The sequence below is a fragment of the Lissotriton vulgaris genome, chromosome 5 (genome assembly GCF_964263255.1).
Source record: "Lissotriton vulgaris chromosome 5, aLisVul1.2, whole genome shotgun sequence".
Classification (NCBI taxonomy): Eukaryota; Metazoa; Chordata; class Amphibia; order Caudata; family Salamandridae; genus Lissotriton; species Lissotriton vulgaris.
The window spans coordinates 1,392,894,159-1,392,910,323 of record NC_141693.1 but is presented as its reverse complement, the minus strand read 5'-3'; the positions used below and the strand labels follow the sequence as shown (position 1 = coordinate 1,392,910,323).

The 16,165-nt window shown below is 44.7% G+C and overlaps 1 protein-coding gene across 1 annotated transcript in view; it reads left to right on the top strand.

The window, feature by feature from the left end:
* Positions 1-16,165, top strand: part of LOC147712642 (cytochrome P450 2G1-like) — a 227,150-nt gene that overhangs the window by 2,131 nt on the left and 208,854 nt on the right. The window contains exon 2 of the mRNA XM_086923337.1: positions 981-1,143. Within this exon, the coding sequence (XP_086779463.1) occupies positions 981-1,143 (163 nt within the window). The remainder of the gene's footprint in view (positions 1-980; positions 1,144-16,165) is intronic.

Genomic DNA, 16,165 nt, shown 5'->3' with positions numbered 1-16,165 from the left:
CGGTTGAGCTGTGCTCCTGACGGAGCAGTTCCGGCAAGGCCCGCCCCGCTCAATAGAATGCGCCGCGCAGGCGCGAAATCAGCGCCGTGCACGCGCGGCAGCCAGGCCATGACGGAACCGCTCCGTCATCAGCACAGCGCCACCGCAGCTGATGACGGAGCGGTTCCGTCATCAGCAGGGGAGAGGTTAAAGGGGAAAAAAAACACACAACAATATAGTTTGAGGCTCTTCAGAATGAAGAACCCCCATCGCCTTACTTGTTTCTCTTCTGAAAACTAATTTGGGCTTATGCAGGTCTAAAGAATTCCAAAATGCATTAAGTGGAGCACTGCACTTTGTTGTTTCTGAAAACCATGTCAAATCAAGTCAAATTCTCTTTATTTTGGTTAGTAAATAAACATGAAAGATACAGCCTCCCAAATGATAGTTGAGTACATTCTGGGCGGAAAGGCAACATTCAAATGGCGAACAAAACAATTTGAAGCTAGAAATAGCTATGATTGGCATAATATTAACAACGTGCAAAAAAGCAGATATGATTCAATTCTCAAGTAGATCATAATTTTGATGTCTCCAGCAATACGAGGCAGGGCAATAGAACCACATAACTAAAGTGCAGGTGCATTCACGTATTTTGTATGGGGCAGACCCCAAATTTCCCACCCAAACATAGGACAACAGTTCATAAAAAGACCCATTTTTTCCCCTTAAAATCGCCATTACTCATAATCAAACAGAAATGTCAGAGTTACAATGTATAAAAATAATACTAAAGGGACAACTATTTACAATATAAAATAGTAGCAACATTGGGAGTTATTCCTCAATAAACTGGTCATCGCATTTTTCCTTTTAGCTCTCAATTCCAGACAAAAGGGTTCACAGTGCCCTCCTTCTAATCACCCAAAGTGGCCTAGAAATTGTGCATGTCATGCCCTGATAACCCCCTCATTAGACTTCTCTTTTGTTGAGGCCTGCAGCTGAGCGAGAAGTACGGTCCTGTGTACACCCTGCACTTGGGCCTCCGTCGAGTGGTGATACTCTGGGGGTATGACGCAGTGAAGGAAGCCCTCGTGGACCAGGGAGATGACTTCAGCGGGAGAGGGGCTGTACCTGCCATTCAGACTGTGATTGAAGACTATGGTGAGTACAATTATTAAACGAATGTACTTTAAAGCAATAGCAATCTGTCCGTCGTCTCAATCAAATTGTAATTTGTTTATACTCGTACAATCAGGTAAGCAGTCATATATTGAAGGTGAATGTGTGTGGAGTGCCTGCAGAAGCGGATCTGTTGTCCATATCAAATAATTTGTTTACAAATCTCTGCTAATTTGACATTATAGCAGGATGGATCTTAATGTTCGGGGTGCATCAATGTTTGCAAGTGTGGTTATCAAAGCAGTGGTGACCATTGCAGCAATTATCTAATTTTGTGTATTACTATTATTATTGTAAATATTACTAGCACTATTGTTAATAATCAAAATATAATTATAAAACAGTTCTACAACTTTCAAGTCTTTTGTACTGTAGCAAGGCAATTGTAGCTCTGTGAATTAGTTAAGAGAGGGATTCTGTTGCTGCAGAACATTTACTGCCAGACATATTTAAGATTTTGTGTGGAGTATTAAATGTGGGTGGCTGTTATCCCTCCCATTAGAAGGCAGCCATTGCCATGAGGCAGAGCCAAGTATTCTCCACAAATGACAGATGAAGCTTCCTTGTGGAACACAAACCTCTTACATCACATGTATGAGACAATTGACAAACTCATTGCCTAGACAGGGAAACAGGCTTTACAAAGTTGCGGTTACCATGCAATACCATTACCATGGATCAATTGCATATGCCTTTACCAAGCAAGCCTTTATAATTAAAATTAGTATTTATTTAAAAACAAAATACTTAGGGGTCAATTAGTATGTCGGGCGGTGGCACCACCTCGGTGCTGGCGGGGCAGAAAAAACGCCTTTTTCCGCCCGCGAGCATCGGTACTCACGTCCGCCATATTAGTATAGCAAAACTTAGGTAATTTCCCGTCAACCGCGAAGCGCCGCGCAACGCCATCAATGTGCGCCCGCCACCACGGCGGTGGGAGCCAATGGTGACTCACGGCCGTGCAGAATGACGTCCTCCCCGCTCCACAAATTAGGATGGCCCAAACAGGCAGATGCACCGCAGCGGAGACACCGCCCAACTAGACACAGCGGAAACTCAACAACGGAGCGCCATAGCAGAGACCCGGTACTCTCCACCCAGGCATGAATGCCAGGGACCCATCTCTACATATGCATTCAGTGATGTACCTTCTACAGCACTACCATCAAATGGGCCGCCGTGGACACCGCGCAGGTACGCAACTACACAAATACAACACACAACACACGGGCTGACATGGATCCAATTCCACCACAGACACCCTGCTGGGGTCACAACACAGCCAAAAGGGCACCCACACATTAGCCACCTGCCACCAAGTCACCCCTCTGCATCCGGGACACACATCGACTGCGAACTAGCAGCAACGTCCCGGTCCCAATCACGTCACCACCGCAGTCAACACATGTGTACAATGCAGAAGGCAGGGCCACTCCAAGTCATGGGCAGGGCAAAGAGACCACAGGGACATACCACCCCCAACCACACATCAACACACCTCATCAAGTCACAGGCCAGGTGCCCATCCTGTGCAGCTCCATGCACAGCAACAAGCACAGCAACAAGCAAGCACAATACACACCCTGCACCACACAACAAACAACCAGGGAGATAATCACTGCAGGAGTGGCTTCCAAGGAACACACAACACCAGTGCCTCACACACTGAATACTGCCAATACTTCCCAGCACATGCACACACAAACAAACACACACCCTGGGTGTATCCACAAACAGAACACACACACAGGGAAGCCTGAACAGATGCCTGCCCAAAAACTAAACACAAACACCACAGGAACACACATAGAACCCCAACCGAAACAGACATACCCTGTCAGCCAAACTGTGGAAAGGCAATGGGAGCACAAACACAACATGAGTGCACAACATCATCACTCAAAAACTAAACACACACACAACATACCATAAACCACACAAGAGGCCAGCGAGGCTCGACCAGCAGACCTATAGCCCCGGCCCTGGCAGTCTACGAAGGGAAGGCATTGGCCTCAGCAGTTTATGGATCCGAACTTTGGGGGATTGAGAACACCCGGAATTGGTCAAGGCAGAAAACAAGTTTTTTTGAGATTTAGCCTCGCTCCCAGTCTCAACACCTCTAAAACCACTTTTTCTTGATTTGGGCAGACGCTCAATCAAGGAAATAGTCGGACTGCGTCCTTTGCTGTTCTGGGTGCGCCTGCGAAGATCCACGGATCTAGTCAATTATGCTGCAGCATTTGACGAACTCATCAGCTTGGGAGGCTGTGCCAAGATCCGATGGCTGAGCAAGCTGAAACAGATGTTAACGTGGATAGGATTGGGTGAGCTTTGGCTGACCCAGTCCCCCCCACCAAAAAATGTTGTTAAGAAACTGTATTGGGACTGGGATCTGAAAGAGGAGCTAGAGGGACATAGGTGGGGACCTCTGACCGACCAATTTCCGAACTATAAGTCTGTCAGGAAGCTCGATCCATTTCTGGATTTCATCCAATCACCTGGTGACAGAACACTTTTCTTAAAATGTAGGTATGGAAGCTTACCATTAAATACATTCACTGAAAAGTGGAGACCTTCCCTGCCTGACCATACCTCATGCCCATGTTGCCCATGCCCCAAAGAGTCTTTAGAACATTTTTATTTGCTTGTAGAGCATATAGGGGTGTAAGAAGACGGTGGCTTAGGCCAATTTGTAGGGAACTGGGCTTCAGACAGCACCTTAACGCCCTGCGCATTCCTACAACAGATGTAACATCACTGGCTCTGGTGTGTGAGGTTGGCAAAATATCTGGGAAGAGCCTGGAAGATAAGATCAAATAAGTTAAAGACGATCTCAAAGGAGGTTGCTAAATGATATTTCAGGTTAACTGTGACTGACTATGCTGCTACTCTATTTTAATGTTTTTATCGGTTCACCCATTTTAACTGTATATATGTTTTTTTAATGCACTTAAAACCTGTACATTGTTTTGTATGAATTTTAAGGGTTGTCGGTACTTGAAATTGGTCTTACTTTCATGATAAATGTTTTTATCGAATAAAGTACTACAACACACAAGAGGTGCACCTGCACAGAACAACACTGCCACATCAAACCAACCACAGATGCACTGGAAAGCACAAATCAACAAACACCAAAGGATATCAGGGGATGCACATCAAGCAATGCCAAGCCCACATACACACAGCACTGTATGCACAACAAGCAGTGTGTGCACAAGCACAACAGCTACACACAGACATGACTGACACAACTTCAACACACACACCACAAATGAGCACAGCACAAAAACAACAGCACACCCATGAAGTGAAGCAATACCACAGCCAACACACATACATCCAACATAGCAACAACAGGATGCACCACTCTGGGATACAAGAGCAGAACCATCTACACCAGATCACTGGGCAGCACACACAGCTCAAGTGCACATGGGCAATCCTCACTGATAAATAGCTCAAGAACATCACACATAAACCATTAGGGCAATGTCTAGAGTGGAACATCACACTTGGCCCAAGAACTGCACAACAAGGCATGGTCTCACAAATGAAGTGATGGAAAGGCACATACACATGTACACAAAGAGGCAGCTGCCATCAAAGTCAACTGACTTGCATGTCAGTAGTAGACATGTAAGAGGTGTACCATACACAAATAGAGGGAGTGCAGACCCACAATGGCTAGGCACAAGTGGCACACATAGGTGATGGCATTTCACCACACATGCCATGCCATACAGGAGAAGAAAAGGCACCATGCGCCTGCAATGCATGAGAAACACAAACTCAATGCCAGTGAGGAGCAGCAGGGCCACACAGTCTACACAAACACACTCTAGACACATTGATGATCACACAAATACAACACTGATGTGCAAGTCACACACTTTGCACACTCATAAGTGAACAAAACAGCAAGGAGGGGTCACACACCAACACACTGCACAGTGCACAACAGGCAACTCACACAAGTGCATACAATCATTTACACATGGCAGGACAATCCAAACAACAAGCACACAACTCCTGGGTGACACATGTGTGTCTATCACAATTCAGGGGCGCACACACATCCACACCCACTACAAAGTCACACCCTTCACACTGCACACCTTCTTGCCACCCAAGAGCACACATCTCATGTAGGCCAGGGGACCAGGACTAAGGGCCAACACAAAATGACCATACACATAGACAGCTGGGCACATATACAGGAATAACACACATACATAATGGCATTGCCCAGCCTGCATGTAAACCTGTGCACAGAATCACACCCTGTGCTGGCAGTGTACCCCAACCTGACATGGCAACAACGTAGCCAACAATAGCAAACCACTAAAAAGTAAACTGCATGACAGGTAAAAGAGCCAACACAGATAACACAAGTATCAGTGTCTGAATGGACTGAAGACCCTGACACCCCTGTTTAAAAATGTGATGCGGGCAAAGATCTTGGCAATGTTGAAGTGACACATAGAGCATGGGGCACAGGCAACCAAATGCATGGCCTGCTGCATGGCCAGCGGCATCTGAGGACTCATCCCTCTCTGTGATCGCAGGGGAGGATGGTGCACTGTCATCCTGCAGCACAACAGAGGGGGCGGAGTTGTTGTTTGGGATGCAGGCCTGTCCCTCAGTAACGCCATGTGCTGGGCCATGAGGTCCACCATTTGTCCAATGCGTGTGTCGATGGACCTAATCAGCAGGATGAGCTCACGTAATAGTTCGTCAGACCGGCCGCTTTGTCCCTGGAACTGTTCATATGCCCCAATGATTCTGGTGAAGTGGTCCAGGGATGGTGTGCTAACCTCCTGAGGTCTGGGGGTGACCCTGTCCCTCCCACCTGCCCTACTGCCACTGACCTGTTACTCATCACGGTGGGTCCACGCACACTCTCCCTGCCCTCCACAGTTGTTGGTGTGTCCTGGTCATCCCCTGGGACAGGGAGGGTGCTGCAGGTGGTATTGGTGGTGGCGGCGGAGGTGGCAGCAGAGGAGGCACATGCAGTGACTGCAGGGGTCTGCTGTGCTGTTGTTGTTGCAGCAGAGGTGGTGGTGGGGAGGATGGGGGCCTGGGACCTGTTGGTCCCTGGCAAACCAGATGGGCCAGCCTGGAGTTCATCGTCCAAACTATCCTGGGAGTCAACATCAGAGAGTCCATGTACTGGGGGTGGAGAGTGGCTCTGCTGGTCGTTGTCCTCAGCAGCGAGTTATTCATCACCTTTGGATTAGATGTGTTGTGTTTTATCTAGGACCCTAATTAAATATTTCATATTTAATAATAAGCCACTGCAAACCAAATGCGGCAAGGCTACTTCCTTAGACTCCTAGAAAGCACAACGAGTTCTTACAACATACCAAACCTCCAGCAACCTGGGAATTCCCCGTGCTTTTGTTTTGATTTGTCTTAGAACTCCTGCAAGCACTGAAAGAATGGTCAGTTCTTAGTGACATCTTTAATTGACATCTTATGTCCAACCTTACGTTAAACACAGCACCTTCCAGGTATAAATATACCAACGTTTGCCTTAAGCAACACACGGTGGTGTAGAGCAGAGCGGCTATCTACTTATCCGAGGCCCAGCTGATGCGAGTGCCGAAGGAAGCCGTCCCTCCCATTTGACGCACTGAGAAAGGTCCTGTCTTTTTCTCCTGCCGAGAAAATCCAGCTCCGGTGTTTCCAGTCACCCTCGCAGGTTACTGGGAGATCGAGTCCTGAGAGCGAGATACAAGACCTCCTCCATTCTAAATACCAAGGTAGGGAGCTGATTAGATCCTTAGAGAATTCTTGGGTCCGATACTTGGCAAAAAAATAACTTAACCTAAACTGCAGCCCATGTACTCCTTCCCACTTACTAGGCTTAGGTTAGGTACACCGGGGTAGGCGTATTTAGAAGCACCAGTTGAGTACGTTTAGTCAAGCTTTTATCTTTGTATGTAACTGTATATATTTTATACCTTTTAAGTATCATATGGCTCAGAAACCAAATCAATGCTTTTACAGTATTATTTCATAATACTCCTTTTACTGTACGCACTTTACTTTATAACAAGTATTGCAATCATAGCAATTCATTTCTCTTGCATGAGAAATAAGACTTTTCAATAAATAACACCTTTTTATTGAAAACGCCCGTCTCTCTATTTCTTTGTACTCTGGTGAAACTAAGTATGCACAACTGACTGAGTGAAATAGCTATCTATCGTTTTCACACGACTCTGGAGATATACTCCTTATTCTGGGGGAGTAAAGTTGTCATGTTTATGCGGTTGTCAGAAGCTGAATCCCTTCTTGTCTAATCAGGGAAGTTCACTCCTCCCTTTTAATTCGAGAAAGTTTCTAGTGACCTCTGAGCTAGCTGGCAAACCTAAATTAAGTTTAACGTTTTCAATAGAGACCTAGTCGACCTCAGTCCTACGTCTAAAATATTGTTTATGTTATTCCAATGCACAGAGCCTATTGGGAAAATAGGAACTACACTACATGGTGCCCAACGTTTGGTAAGGCGATAATCTAACGCAAGATACTAGAGTAACTCAGTCGTGCTTTTTCACACAGACTCCTTTTCCCGTAAAAACTCCAATAGACGTCTGGAGTGGGTGAAAGGTTAATATCCGCCGGAACTTAGTAGGATGAGAATCCTATGTATTCGTTTATAGTATAATCAACGTTGAAGGATACAGTGTTCCAAAATATTGTGCATCTAATCTTTTGTTTCCTCAAAAAACTTGCTCTGCAAGACACTTTTTCATCAAATAATGTCGCTTAACGGCGACAACAACGTAACCGGTGAAGCCGCAGTAAATGCGAATCAAACGGGTGCAGACCTTACAGGGTTTAATGAAGACAACCAAGATACAGTAATCATTAGAACAAAAGGGAGGAACTGAGACGTACTATGTTTAATGGGGTCCAGTGTACAAGTCCAAACAACTAGTAACACAAAAGAGAGTACAAAGTTCCCCAGGGAGGCGAAGGAAAAGAAGAAGAAAGTACGTGTGAGTGTAGTGAAGAGCAAAAAATAAGGGAAATTCCCTTGTTGGAACTAAAACCCTCACACACCAAGTAAACTAGGTGTCATGCTTCATCATAAGGGTTCTGATATGATACATCCCCTCTCTAATTTTCCCGCAGTGTGTACATCTAGTTTTTCCATAGTGTGTACTTCTTTCCATTACGCTGACTGCACAATTCACACTGTGGGCTTACTGATTATGAACAGACCAACTTACTACACCACCAACCAGATGGGTGCCATTACTACGAATAGACAACCAGTCCTACTGATATCTAACTCAGAACTGTCTGCCTATCGGCACTTCTCATTTGGGACTCACACAATGTCAACATTTCAGAAAATTGATCTACCAATCACCATCACTGTAATTTTGAGCATGCCATAACTACAAATCCCGGGTCTGAACACCTTGTCCAGTTCCGTTATCCACCTGCACTATCTCTGATAGTTTTTCGCTCCCATCATGGCCGCCGCATTTACCCGGTGGTTCTCTGGCTCAAAATCGTTGTAGTACTCACATTGTGTGCCTGGACCCGCGCATGCGCGGTCCCCGACGAGAGACACCACGCCCCCGAACACACCGACTCGGCGGATTACCGATGGCTCATAAACCCGATTTCTCCACCGGGCTAGCCACCAGCTGCTCTGCGCCTTGACCAGGCGCTGCTCGTGGGGTAGGTTACTCGGCTTGTACCGCGTGCCACCTGAGGTAAGCTAATGGGGTATCTATACTCTGAGTGATGCCCACAACCACGTCGGTGGCATTTCACAGTCTGTGGCCGGCTCCGCCTCGATTTTCCCTTTGTCGGTGGTAACGTGGAAGACACTTGCTTCTAGGATAGCACGATCCATGTGGGGCCGTTCCGTTTCCCATTAATGGTTCCCGCCGATCTGCTTACCTGGCACGGCCTGAATCCCCCCGCAGGTTCTCCAGCGGTACCGGGATACGGGCGGTGTGCAGCTTTGCGGGTTGGCGGTTCCTCGTGGAGGCGGATGGCCTCGGGTGCCGCGTGTTGTCGATTAGGCAACTCTGGTCTTCACACTATACAGACCTTGGGCTCGAGGAGAGTTTACTATTTTCTTGAGCTGTCATTGATAAACCCGATGGGCTCCATTATGACGGTTTGTCAACAGAGGCTATTAGTTGTCTCCGTTCTTGTAAACATGCCCCGTGCTCGACATCTTTCTCTCCCACAGGTACCATACCCTTTGCCGGTCCCACGGGAGCAGTCTGCGGGGCACCTTAGGGAACTGCCCAGGGTAAGCACTGAGCCCTTTAATTCCACAGTTTTTAGTCCTCAGTTTCTTCATTCGCACTGCTTTTATTATTATTTTCACTCTTAAGTGAGTTTGTCAAGGCATAACTATGGGTAGTTTTATCCTCAAAAAAGCCCCTGCCTTTGGTTATGCTCTTTATACCTTTCCGTGTGTGTGTACAATATAGAGCATATGCAAACTAGTTCCTAACAGAGCATTACACTCACCACGATCCTCTGTTGCTTGTTTTTTATCTCCTCTAGGTCACTTAACTGTAGCAGGACCAATTGGCCTGCCCATCCACAGACCTATTCAATAAGGTTGTAATTTATTATTTTTTCTCACTGTGTAGTACCAAACACCTAGGTCCTGAAGAATTGCCATGATGGCAAGAAACATGTTGACCTGACCTGAGGGTAGTAGATATCCTGCTCTGGAGCTTCTTGGCATATATCTCCCCTCCCACCCCTTTTAACCAAGGGAGTCAACCATGCTAATAAAGTACATTGTGGACTGACTCACCTTTTGTAGACACATTTCACTTCACAACTACACTTTCCCTGCCCTCTCACACGCATGCACCATATGGCTGGAACAAAAGATCTCTGTTAAAGAGCCCCGGTTTCAGGAGCCTGTCAGACATTGCAGCGCCAGTCTGACGAGGAGCAGAACCCATATGATGAAGCATGACACCTAGTTTACTGGGTGTGTGAGGGTTTTAGTTCCAACAAGGGAATTTCCCTTCTTTTTTGCTCTTCACTACACTCACACGTACTTTCTTCTTCTTTTCCTTCGCCTCCCTGGGGAACTTTGTACTCTCTTTTGTGTTACAGTAATCATCCCGGCCAACATAAGAAAAACCATAACTATAAAAATTATAGAAAATGGAGTAACATCGAGAGGTGGTACGGTTGTATTTGTGGTAGAGGCACATGAGTTTCGGCAGACAGAGGTATTCTATTCCTGGATAACTTTTCCAGCAGCAAATTCTGTAACACATGAGTTCCACTTCTACAAAGTAGCGGAATCTCCAGAGGAATACTGTCCTTTTGAGGAAGTTGAAATTCCACTAACATACCAAGAGCACCTGCTCTTGTTTAATGGCACCCTAAATCATCAAAATCACATTACCAGGCTAGGTCCATTTGGTAGACCAGGAGCCACATGGCCGGTTCTAGCCGGCTACACACCACATCCTGACATTGAAACAATGTTAGACGGAGAACTTTTAGTTCAGTTAAAACAACTAATTAAAATACATAGACAATTAGTTCAATATGTCATGCGGACTTCAACAGTCCAACCTGCAATTAAACTTCCGCAAAACACCCCACATCAGGGGAACACAAATAAAATTACACCACAGAATATACAATCATGTCTTGGTAAAACACCTGCAAAACAGGAGCAAATTCCATTCTGGTTAGCTCAAAAAATCACTCAGATAGAGGCCGTGTTTCCTGATACCACCCCTCACGAAAAACACAGAATTCTGACTATCTGCCTCCCAATGGGGATCGCACCACATGTGGAGGACTGTGACACTTGGTGCACAGTCTTTGCTTCTATCTACACAAAAACACATGGTGTTCCGTCTATGGCGGTTATACCAGATGTACTAAGACAGATTCAAAACGAATATGGTCTAGAACCTGCTTTAACTCTGGGTATGAAATTACTAAAAGATTTTAAGCAGGTCTCGGCTATATTATTAGCCAATATAAAAGGAGAAGCAGCGTGCGTGGCAGTCCGCCAAAAATGGAAGGAGACAGATATCACAGACCAACCTTTTGAGCTCGCAAAAATATTTGAAAAATCCTATGAAGAATTAGGCAGAGATAGTTTGGGTGGTAAACCAGTAAAACCCCAACTAATTGAAAATCCTGAAAAAACCTTTATTAAAAATAATCTCAATTCTCAAAAGAAGAACTGGGAGGGTAACAAACAAACCACTCCCAGAGAAAAACAATTTCAGGCCAGAGGAAGGTCTCCCCAATGGAGAAATAGATCTCCAGAGAGGTGGGGCAAGTCTCCCCAAAGGGAGCCCTCTGAGAAAAGATATAACCTTAGAAATAGGGACAATCTGAGAAAACCTGACAGATATCAAGATATTGATACACGTTCCTCTCGATCTTTTCAGACTTCCTCAAAGAAATCGGAAAGAAGAGGACGGTCAGAACACAAGGAAGAGCACTTCAAGTCCAAAGACAAAGAACCTGCTCATCAAAATAAAAAATCACAATTTCCCAGAAAGAAGGTAGCAAGTATTAAAATAAAACATGCCGAGAATCCTGAGGACACAACTGAAAAACGGAGAGTGGGCCCAGACAATGCTAGACAGCGCAGCAGAAGTGAGCATAGCTCGCAAGATCCTGATGAATCTTCTGGAGACAGTGGACACGAATGAATACATTCAAGTGGAAACTGCAGACACCCAAGTGAGTGTGCCCCATAAACTATATGAAATAACATTACGTATAGAGGGAGATAAAACTAGGAAAATAAAGGCTATGACATCCTTCTAGCATAAAAAGACTGGCCACCAGAGTTTGTCAGGGAGTGCCCACATGGCGAAGAAATGATTATGCCTGCCTTCTCAAATCACATTCCAATACATAAAAAATACACACTTGCTAGAAAATGGGCAGTGGCCCAAGCCCCAGCATTATATAAAAACTAGCAGCCCGTCCCGACGTTGTCCGGGAGCAATTAGGCTTCAGGGCCCCCGCCCGCCCCGATGTTGTCCGTGGGTCCCCCAGGGCCATCCTCCATATATTGCAGTATTATACCTCTATGTTTACTTTGTATGCTTTTGTAACCTGCACACGTAACTTTTTCCTCCTGTAATGCACCGTTTGGCTCACTTTTTTAATGCTCCGTTTGCTTCCTCTTGCTACCTGCACACGTCACTTTTTCCTCCTATACCTCTATGTTTACTTTCTACACTTTTGTAACCTGCACACGTAACTTTTTCCTCCTGTAATGCACCGTTTGGCTACTTTTGTAATGCTCCATTTGCTTCTTCTTGCTCACGATTTTCATTTTTGCTTAATTTTTCCACCGCTCACTGCTCCTAAATGAATAAATAACCTACCTCATCCGCTGCTCACCGCTCCTCCCCGCCTGTCCGCCGCTCCTCCCTGCGCCATGTCCGCCGGTCCTCCTCGCGCTCCTAAACGCCGCTCCTCACGTCGGACACGCACGTAGTGGCCGGCGCTTCTTCCAAGGGACTACTTTTTTTTCTGTAAATTTTTTAAATAACGTCTATTTATTACGTTTATATAGCCTATGTCCATCTGCACACCCTGACGATTACAACGATGTATCGGGTGTGCGGATTGGCGCTGTGGTTCCAGAGTTTACCCGCCTCAAAGGTTCAAAGTTCTTCCTTTATAATAGTAGTATAGATTATGTAGGATGGAATGAGGCCTCTCCTCATCATAAAATCCAGTTAAATAATCCACCTACTGCACAGAGGCAGTATCCGGTTAAACAAGAACCTAAAAAACAAGGAAAATAAATTTTAGATCAACTTGAATATCAGGGGGTGATTGAAACATGCACCTCACAAATGAACAATCCTTTGTTTCCTGTCTCCAAGCCAGACGATTCATATCGTCTAGTCTTGGACTACAGACATCTAAACTCCTGCTATAAAACTTTTGCAGTCCAAAACTCACACAGTGCAGCACTAATGAATAACATTATGTGCAAAAAATATAAAACGACATTAGATATCTCTAATGGATTCTTCTGTCAAAACATTGCACCTGAAGACAAGTATTTGACCTCTTTCTCAATAATGGGGTCGCAAAAACTATTTTTTCGTGTCCCACAGGGATTCAAGAACAGCCCAGAATTATTTTCGGCAAGGGTAACAGAGTTACTACACATTTATGATGATGAAGCATTATCTTATGTAGACGAAATCTATCTTACAGATGATGACCTGGAGACTCACTTGAAAAGAGTGAACACCATAATACTTGGGTTCGCTTCTGAAGGGTACAAATTTAATTTTAAAAAATCAAGAATTGCCCATTTAACTGTCCTATTTTTAGGATACGAATTATCAAGTGAAGGCAAAAGCATGGCAGACAACTTCTTAGAGAAGTGTGCTGTAATACAAGCTACAAAAACGCTGAAAAACCTAGGATTCCTGAATTTCGGAAGAACATACATTCTAAATTATGCAGAGAGGGTTAAACCTCTCTACGAACTAATAAAACCTGATTTTAAATCAATTAATTGGACTCAAGAACACAGAAATATTAAGATCATTACAGACAGATATGTTAACTAAAACAAAACTGCAAACACGCGCAAATGAATGCAACCTTGTAATCCGCGTCATCCCAGGCAGATGCGGATTCACATACCTGACCTCTAATGAGGGAGAAACGGTACCAATAGCCTACAAATCACATTTGTACACACAAGCTGAAATGAAATTTAGTTCAACAGAAAAAATTCTGACTGCAGTTCAAACTTCTGTAGCAAAAGAAAGATCCCTAGCGCACCGCAAAAGGATATCTGTGTTAACAGCAGAATCGGCTATGGAAGCATTAACAAGCCCACACAATCTAAATGCTGTGACATTAGATCCAGAATGGATACAATGGGAAAATTCTCTTACTGCAGAAGATGTGAAACACTATTTTGATCCGAAAATGAAAAAACTAGAAAATCTAGAATACAAACATGAATATCCTCTACCAATAGAAATTCTGCCTCTAGAACAATACACCTTTGTTATCTACACAGACAGATTTGCACAACACTACGTTGTGGAGAAACAGATTTACAATGCAGCATGCACGATCATTAAAGGTTGCTGGCGCTTAGGTAAATTCAGACTAATGGTCACTAAAACTGAATCACTCAGAAATTGTTCAGCTCAGCGAGCTGAAATAAGATACCTAATAATGGCGCTTGAAAATGCCGATCGTGAATTCCCGACACTGATAGTATGCGATTCGCATTACTGCGTCCGATCTTACAATAATTCCATGCAGACCTGGATAAAAAAACGGTTACAAAGATGAGACAGGTGCCACAATAAAACATAAAAAACTATGGGAACAAGAAGTTCTTTTGCAGAAAGAACTACAAAAGACTCACGTGATACATACACAGAGTCTTCAACGTGATGGTGTTCACGTTGCAGGGAATTCGTTGGCTGACAAAGCCACAGCGGCGGCTGATCACTCGGCTTCCGTAGTTACAAAAAAGCGTACAAAAAAACAAATAGATGGCGAAACGCTACTTGCTGTAAAAGCCTCAATGGATGGCAATTATGCGGCGTTACCTCTAAACTATCCACTCGGTAATACGTACATAATTGATGCGAACTTTGTTCCGTTTGCTCAAACCCCTGGAGTGGGGGATAGACTAATTCCAAACACGTACCGGAGAGTCTTCTTGATACAAGAAGCGCACATGGGATTGGGTCTGAGGCACCAAGAGATTCTGAAATCTGGTGGCCGGGGATGAGCGTAGAACTTTATAAATTTGCAATGAATTGTGAGGACTACAACAGAGATCGCAGTTGTGAACCGGGCCAGACACCAGCCCAGGCACCACTATTAGACAGCATCAGGCTATCTATAAGCAGACGTCCGAACGGACAAATGCGGTCCCACAAAAATTAAGACAGGATTCATTTGGATGTGGCCCCAGCGCTCGGCTGACGCCAGAACTGTTATAAAAGATTTGCGAGTCTTTATCAGCACATACGCAATTGGCATGCTACATTCTGACCAGGGTCCTGCGTTTAGCTCACAGGCTTACAAGGAGGCCATGGCCAGCATGGGCATTGCGTTGCGGTACTCTTCTCCCATCCATCCTGAGGAAAATTCGGTTGTGGAAAGAAAAAAACGGGACATAAAGCAATCTATAACAGCGAGGGTATTAGGTTCGGGTGATGGGTGGGTCAAACATCTAACAAGTGTCCAACGTAGTCTTAATAATATGCCAAGAAATTGTCTAGGAGGTGTCAGCCCGTATGAACTTTTATTTGAAACTAGAATGCTTATTCAAGACTTAGATCGTCAAACTTCAGTGGTGCTACAAAAAGCGTTTGATATCAAAAATCGTTTGGCTGTTTTACAGGACCTAAATGAAACAAGAACAATCTGAGTAACGGAAAATTAAAGTCAACTACCACTGAAGAAAAACCACCTGTCCCAGCAAGACCTGTCTGTATTCCAAAGATTGGGGATCTGGTCAGAGAAAAGATCGCGGTAAAGAAGGAATTTGGGCCTTCTTACAGAAAAGCAGTACCTGTCTTAGCTGTCAGCGGAACAAGATCAGTAGTGCTACCGCCTCTTGCTGGTAAAAAGGAGAACCAAGTTGTATCAATCGACCTGGTGAAACCACAACCATGTGGCCAATAATAAGTAGTAGGCCCAGTGGACTCCCAAGAAATAGCAGAAGACCAAATCTTGCTACAATGCAAGAGGTCCAAACTGAGAGACTAATCACATTTGATAAACCTACGGTGATTAAGAAAGGACTATGTAACAAAGCCATGGAACTTGTGCCTCTTGAGACCCAAATTGCTACAGTTCAACAAGAAACTCCAGTTTACAACGATGTAGCTTCAGACTGTACGAATGTAACAAAAGACAATGCAAAGATCAATGGAAATCCAGAAGCAATCCCACCAATTGACAGAACTGCATCTGGCTACTTTAGCATCTTTGATGATTTTTCCGATGA